General features: G+C 34.2%; 1 protein-coding gene across 6 annotated transcripts; it reads right to left on the reverse strand.

The window, feature by feature from the left end:
- Positions 1–213: 213 nt before the first annotated feature.
- On the reverse strand, positions 214–4,538 carry LOC136209808 (uncharacterized). 6 transcript variants are annotated; one of them, XM_066001398.1, is made up of 9 exons: positions 4,182–4,538; positions 3,860–4,071; positions 3,440–3,741; positions 3,011–3,301; positions 2,801–2,906; positions 2,047–2,156; positions 1,844–1,895; positions 1,631–1,681; positions 214–472 (listed from the first exon to the last, which is right to left on the reverse strand). In XM_066001398.1, the coding sequence occupies exons 4-9, from the start codon at positions 3,071–3,073 to the stop codon at positions 396–398; spliced, it is 459 nt and encodes a 152-aa protein (XP_065857470.1). In that variant the 5' UTR covers positions 3,074–3,301; positions 3,440–3,741; positions 3,860–4,071; positions 4,182–4,538; the 3' UTR covers positions 214–395. The 6 variants fall into 6 exon arrangements, 4 of the variants coding, with proteins under 4 accessions (XP_065857470.1, XP_065857471.1, XP_065857472.1 ...); XM_066001399.1 differs by having other exon boundaries at positions 3,011–3,155; positions 3,231–3,301; positions 3,860–4,538; XM_066001400.1 differs by having other exon boundaries at positions 2,801–2,900; positions 3,860–4,538.
- Positions 4,539–7,098: the final 2,560 nt, after the last annotated feature.

Raw genomic sequence — 7,098 nt, forward strand, 5'->3', positions numbered from 1 at the left:
AATCACCATCATTATTATTACATTTTAATGAGTGAATAGACGATTGTTATTTCCATATGGTACCATTATTAGAAATGATATTTACAATTATAATCCGATCATTAGAAATGATATTTACAATTATAATCCGATCGTTATTTCACGAATGTACTGACACTAAAAATTATTTAAATATTCAATACAATAAAAAAAATTCAATAATTGAAACATATATATAATCAATTCAATAAAATATAAACCAATTTGTATTTTTAACAAATTTGAGAACAAAAGTACATAGCTGTAAATCGAAATATTGGTTCATGTTCTTTTTACAATAACAAAAGAATTCAACTTGTTTCTACATAACATGATAAAAATCGAAGGCATAGTCAATCTCCATGACGTCTGTAAAGCTACTTCAACAAAATTATTTCAAAGCTCATCTCATAAGCACAATCCTGCTGAGCAGAACAATTTCCATTTTCTTTCACTGTTACAAATGCAAACATAAAATAATTAGGACAATGATATAAGAGAAAAGAAGAAAGACTTGTATATGTACAAACTAATTATTAATGGTTAAATATTCATATTGTTTTGGATGAGTTTTTTTGTGATGATCACATATAATCATACAAGAAACAAAAAGGCCAAGACTAGATACATGTGGCAAGAATTGGCCAAAAATCTGTATATTATTACAAACAGGCCAAAAATCTGTGCATTATTTTGACAAGCAACAAAGGGAGATAAAAGTGTATAAGAAATAAATTTGAGTGCAACACATGAAGTCGCAATACAAAGCACAGTAAATCATACAAAAAATTACATGGCAGTGAATTAAGCAATTTGCAGAATACAATACAATTGGTATTGACAGAGTTTCAGTGACTTGGAAAACCATTGAGAGCTTAGTATATTAGACATCTTTCAATCATCAATTTTAATTACATGATATATCAAATGTCCAAAACCTTGTAACCTTAATTACTTAAAGTATCCCAAATGAAATATATCCATCCCTTTTCTATAAATAATATTTTAGCTAAGAATTACAACGAAACATAAGACTGATATGATCTTTGAAGTTGTTCATGTAGTGATTAGTGTTAATTATTTGGCGTAATTTGGTTAATAATTACGAAATACAACTGACAACTAGATTTGTGTATTGTGAAGGCTAGTGGAAGCTCTCCACTGGTTCTGCTAGTGAAGCATGTTACTGAAAAAAGATTCACCGAATCAGATCAGTGTTTTTTGAAGCCTAGTACTAGTAGAAGCTCTTAACTAATTGTGGCTCGAAGTGGCTGTTTATAGCTAAATGGAATTCATAACTAAAAATAATGTTCTCTCACTAAAAAGAACTAAAGCAAGAAGCTACTTTGAGAGCCAATATTTAATTTTTTTCCCGAAACAGAGCACATATGACTTAAAATGTATATTGAAATTGTGTCAGAGTTATAATAATAATAAACGACGGGGGTTAAGATGGTCATGTCCTCCCTTTGGTTGAAAGTCTCATGATGCCATTAGGTAAGCTCATCTCATTATAGATTTACATGCTCAATTTTCTGAATCATGAGGCCAATGTGCTATAGATAAATTTAATATGTTTTTTAATAGTAGTAGCAATGTGTCCAAAACTTACCTGTAAGGTGTGATGCAGAGTTACATGATAATATGCAGCAAGAGGTCCAACCTTGGCAACAATAAAAATAGACAAAAAAAAAGTTAGGCATATAGGGTCATAAAACTGATGTTCAGAAGTCCTATGTTAGTGAGAGAAAGTTGAGAAACACTTATATCAGCAGACATTTTTGTTTAATTTTTATCGGCTTAACATGTAATGTAAAGTGAAAACCTGATCCTTTTTCTCTACTTCTTGCAAAACATTGGTTATTGTGGCCTGGCTCCTAAACCATTTTTAATATGTCAGTTACTTGAAGATGGAATTCTCTTTGCTTCACAGTACGCAAATTCTTATAGAGTATAGAAATTTGTAACGAATTGAAATAGCAATTAGCTAAAAGAAAGTGAGTAAACCTAACAAGTAAACCATATTACCTGAGTGATACTGAAACTGGCAGTAGGAATTGATCCTTTCTTCATTACAAGAGTGCTTTGGAATCTAGGACTTTTTAAGCTATACTCCCGAAAAGAGTATGGTTGAAGTCCTGTACAGAGCTAATAGCTTATAAGTAACATATAAGTAAAAACTGATACCTTATAATATAAGTTAAATCCAAATGCCTCTACTAGAGTTGTTTATAAGCCAGAACCATCTTATATATCTTTCTATCTATGGGTCTTAACTTTCGCAACCTCTGCCAGCAAGGCAGTTAATATCTCAAACACGTATAGTCCTCTTTATGACACACTTAAATCATGCCCACTTGTAAACTCTACAGTAGTCCATCATATTATAAGTTCTAGGCGGTAGTTTATGTTATGATTCTTGATAATTGTGGACCGATAACTTCTATAAAATATCTAGAAGTGCAGATTTAGAAAGTTCTATAGTTTTGCTATCTTTCATGTCAAAAACCTCAATCCAAGAGGTAAAAGGATGAGGTAAAGCATCCTTCTTAAGAATATTATTAGTCTTGTCTTGTGGAACTCTTTTGAGAGAAAAATAATGTGAAAGATAAATCAGACCCCAAAAGCTGAAAAAATGCATTATTCCTGATGAACTTGAACAGAGGTTTTGGATAGTTTATCAATGAGGATGGTTGAGTGAAATGAAAGTCTTCATGCAAATTGAAGATAAATTTTAGATGCATATAAAGATTAGTAAAATAAGGAACAATTTAGATATTACCGAAAGAAATCTGACTAGCAGAGCCTAAACAACTACATGGGTTCAGAATGCCACATGTGTTGTCGCTTTCTATATGCTTGTATGATTCAGGCAATTCACACTGGTACTACACATAAAAAGCAACTACTATTAATCTTATGTAAATAAACATTTACAACAATCAATGAGATATTTACTCTCCAGCCATGAATGGATTAAGAAGCATTATACCTTAACATTAGTTAGGAAGATGAATTTCCAGCCATGAAGATCAGCACGGACAGAAATATCCATGTTCTCAACATCAGTCCTCTCCAGCCACCAGCTGGAGTCCTCAAGAGCCTTTATCCTCCAAACAACAGCCTTCGCATTGAATCTAAAGAAGTTGAGGAAAATACTATTAACTTGCAGCTCTACTTTGAAACGAAATGCTAAGTTAATATTCCGCAACCTCGTTAACAAGTTCTCATCTTTGTTTACAAAAGACCATCTTGCTTGAACTAACCCCAATTCTTCATTATCCTATGATTCCAAAATAAAGAAATGCCAAATTAAAATCCAACACTTGAAATTTAATCCACTAAGCGCTCAAATTCAATTTTCTTATTCAGTATGAGAAAATAAAATCTGGATAATGACAACAAGACTAAATTCAAATACCTTAAAGTGGGGACTGTCTTTTTCAGAATTTCAGGCATGGGCTGCAAGTTAGCATAAAAAATAGCAACAAATTCATAGTCTTTGATATAACCTAGCAGACTTGATATTACCAGCTTTATACCCCTCTGTTATCACACGATGCCTATAAAACAATGTGGGCACCCTGTTGCTGCCATATATTCACCCCTTCTTTAATCAACAATTGAGCAGTTAGATCATCAGAATCAACTAGAACTTGACTCAAAATTTTCAATTTAGGCACAGTCCTAATTGGAAATGGCAGTAATTGATTGCTGATAAACCTAAAAAGATATTTAAAATATGAAAGTCTCACATTAAATTCCATTTGACTATAGATAACTAAGAACTTCAACTTTCAATTGAAAATAAATAACTCAAAGTTAGAATGTGAATTTACACCTTTCTCGTTGCACATGATGATCTGGACAATAAGCTAAAGAAAGAAGCCATCTTCATCGGATTCAAGATCGGCAATTGTGTCTTGTTTGGGAATATGTTTTATCTTCTTAATTCGGATCTAGAAGCAGCCCAAGAAGAGAAGAAGCCTATACAAAATCCGGATAAGGAAATATACAGGAGCAGCGAGACACTCCACGCGAATTAAGACCCACCTGGAATACAAAGAATCGAAAATATCCTTAAATCCAAACGATGTAGCCAATAGGTACTGCAATTGGAGATGGGGAGCAGCAAAATGCCAACCCTTGAAATACGCCACTACCTCGAACCCTAAAAGTAACACCGATAGCAGAGAAGAAGACGCTTAATAGCAGAGGCAATGGAGGCAAAACAATCGTTGGCCTTGTGAGCTTTGAGAAGAAAAACCCTAGTAAGCTGCTTGACGGTTTTTATCACGGGACTTATCTCAAGTACCACGACCCAGTCAACAATGGGAAAATATTCCTCGGAAGGACCCTCCAGCTCCACCATTACCACGTCTAGTGAAAATTGGGAGAAGCGAACAGAATTGGGGGGAAAGATAACGGAATGAATGAAAAAAGATGAATTATCGGGAGAAACCAAAAAAATTGGGGGAAGATGGCGCTCGAATGAGGAATGAAAAAATATGAATGAATATGGGAGGGAAATTATAAGAAAATTGAACAAAAAAATTATTTGATTTATTGATATTAAAAAGATATTGGGAGGGTGGTTTAATAATAGGGCTAATTACAAATCTAGCCCAATTAAAATGGTCCATTTACATATCTAACCCACTTTGCTTTAATATCACCAAATTAGACACTTTCATCCACTTTGGACAAGAATACCCTTATTTCAATTCATATTCTTTCTCAGATTCTGAACGTCTTTCTCGTCATCCCAAACGGGTGAAAAGACGGCAGTTTATAGAGAGAAGAGATTTTGTTTCGTTCAACCTTTGAAGAACTAGTGTCTGCGGAAGAGGATTAGGAAGAAAATCTTAAAAAATAAGAAAGGAAAAAAAATCTAACAATTGAACTGATGTGATGTCGCATTTGTGACGAATTCGTCGTAAATGCGACAAGATTTGTCGCATCTGCGTCAACGGTTGTCGCATTTGCGACGAAATGCGACAGCAAGTTGTCGCATTTGCGACGAAATGCGACAGAAAATGCGACAGCGATTGTTGCATTTGTGAAGTGGTGTCGCATTTGTGACGAAATGCGACAAATTCGTCATAAATGCGACAACAATGGAGGAAATTGACGGAAAATTGTGGAAAATAGAGGAAATTGAAACAATACCATTACAGATGAAGAAAGAGGCAAGACTAGCAAGAAAAACATGTATATAAGCTAAAAACATACCATTTCTACGGGAAATTGAACATAATACTTCAATAATCACTAACGATTGGTATTAGAAATTGAAGAACATGAACCGAAAAAGAAGAAGAAGAAGAAGAATCGAACGAAGAAGAAGATTCGACCGAAGAAGAAAGAAGAAGAAGAATCGATTGAAGAAGAAGAATGGATCGAATAGAAATATGGGTATTATTGTCCAAAGTGGATGAAAGTGTCTAATTTGGTGATATTGAAGTAAAGTGGGTTAGATATGTAAATGGACCCTTTTAATTGAGCTAGATTTGTAATTAGCCCTTAATAATAACGATCGGATTTTTTTTTGGTTAATAAATAATATATCAATAACGAGAGTAATATTTACTAATAACAACTACTTTAATTTACGGTGGTTAATGGCGTAATTTTTAATGAGAGTAGTTTTTTATTCTCGTAGAAAAGCATTTTTAACGAGGGTATCATAAGTACAGTCGTTAAATTTGGTCGTTATAAAACCAATTTCTTGCAGTGTGTGGCAACATTATTTATGTCCTAAAGAGTTTGTGATCCACACCGATCATGAATCCTTGAAACATCTTAAGGGTCAACAAAAATTGAACCGAAGACATGCCAAATGGATGGAATTTATAGAGACGTTTCCTTATGTGATTAAGTATAAGCAAGGAAAGGAAAACGTAGTTGCTGATGCATTAAGTAGGAGAGTTAGCTTATTGAATGTGATGCATGCTAAGTGTTTAGGATTTGAGTATATCAAAGAATTATATGTTGATGATCTAGACTCTGCATCTATTTATAAAGCTTGTGAACTTACTGCTTTTGGAAAATTTTATAGACATGAGGGCTACTTATTTAGAGATAATCGATTATGCATGCCTAAATGTTCACATAGAGATTTGCTTGTAAGGGAAGCCCATGGTGGAGGCTTTATGGGGCATTTTGGAGTTGCTAAGACTTTAGAGATGATTTCTGAACATTTCTTTTGGCCTCATATGAAACGTGATGTGGAAAGAATATGTGCTAGTTGTATTAATTGCAAGAAAGCTAAGTCTAAAGTCATGCCTCATGGTTTATACACTCCATTACCTGTGCCGAATGAACCTTGGACTGATATATCTATGGATTTTGTGATGGCTTTACCTAGGTCTAAGAGAGGTAATGATTCCATATTTGTGGTTGTAGATCGCTTTTCTAAGATGGCACATTTCATACCATGCCATAAAACTGATGATGCTATTAATATTGCTAACTTGTTATTTAGAGAGGTTGTTCGTCTGCATGGGATGCCAAAGAGTATAGTTAGTGATAGAGATCCTAAGTTTTTAAGCTATTTTTGGAAGACTTTGAGGAATAAATTGGGGACTAAACTGCTGTTTTCTACTTCTTGTCACCCCCAAACTGATGGTCAAACCGAAGTAGTAAATAGAACTTTAGGACAACTTCTTAGGGCAGTCATTCAAAAGAATCTTAAGTCGTGGGAAGAATGCCTACCATTTATTGAGTTCGCTTATAATAGGGTTATGCATTCATCTACTAACTTTTCACCATTTGAAATTGTTTATGGTTTTAATCCTTTGACACCATTAGACTTGATCCCTTTGCCTGTTGATGAAAGGAAAAGCTTAGATGGAAAGAAAAAGGCAGAAATGGTGCTTAAGTTACATGAACAAGTGAAACAACAACTGGAGAAGAAGAATGAGCATTATGCAAAGCAAGCTAACAAGGGTCGACAGTGTGTTCTATTTGAACCCGGTGATTGGGTGTGGTTGCATATGCGCAAGGAAAGGTTCCCCGCTCAGAGAAAATCAAAGCTACATCCTAGAGGCGATGGTCCATTTCAAGTAGTCGCACGAATTG

Source organism: Euphorbia lathyris, chromosome 10, assembly GCF_963576675.1.
Source record: "Euphorbia lathyris chromosome 10, ddEupLath1.1, whole genome shotgun sequence".
Classification (NCBI taxonomy): domain Eukaryota; kingdom Viridiplantae; phylum Streptophyta; class Magnoliopsida; order Malpighiales; family Euphorbiaceae; genus Euphorbia; species Euphorbia lathyris.

Bases quoted from the DNA above. Each gene is read 5' to 3' on its own strand.
- LOC136209808 (XM_066001398.1), bottom strand. From the start codon at position 3,073: ATGGATATTTCTGTCCGTGCTGATCTTCATGGCTGGAAATTCATCTTC. The intron at 2,907-3,010 runs GTATAATGCTTC...TTTTATGTGTAG, and splicing joins TCTTCCTAACTAATGTTAAG to TACCAGTGTGAATTGCCTGA. The intron at 1,682-1,843 runs GTTTTCACTTTA...ATTGTTGCCAAG, and splicing joins AAGTAGAGAAAAAGGATCAG to GTTGGACCTCTTGCTGCATA.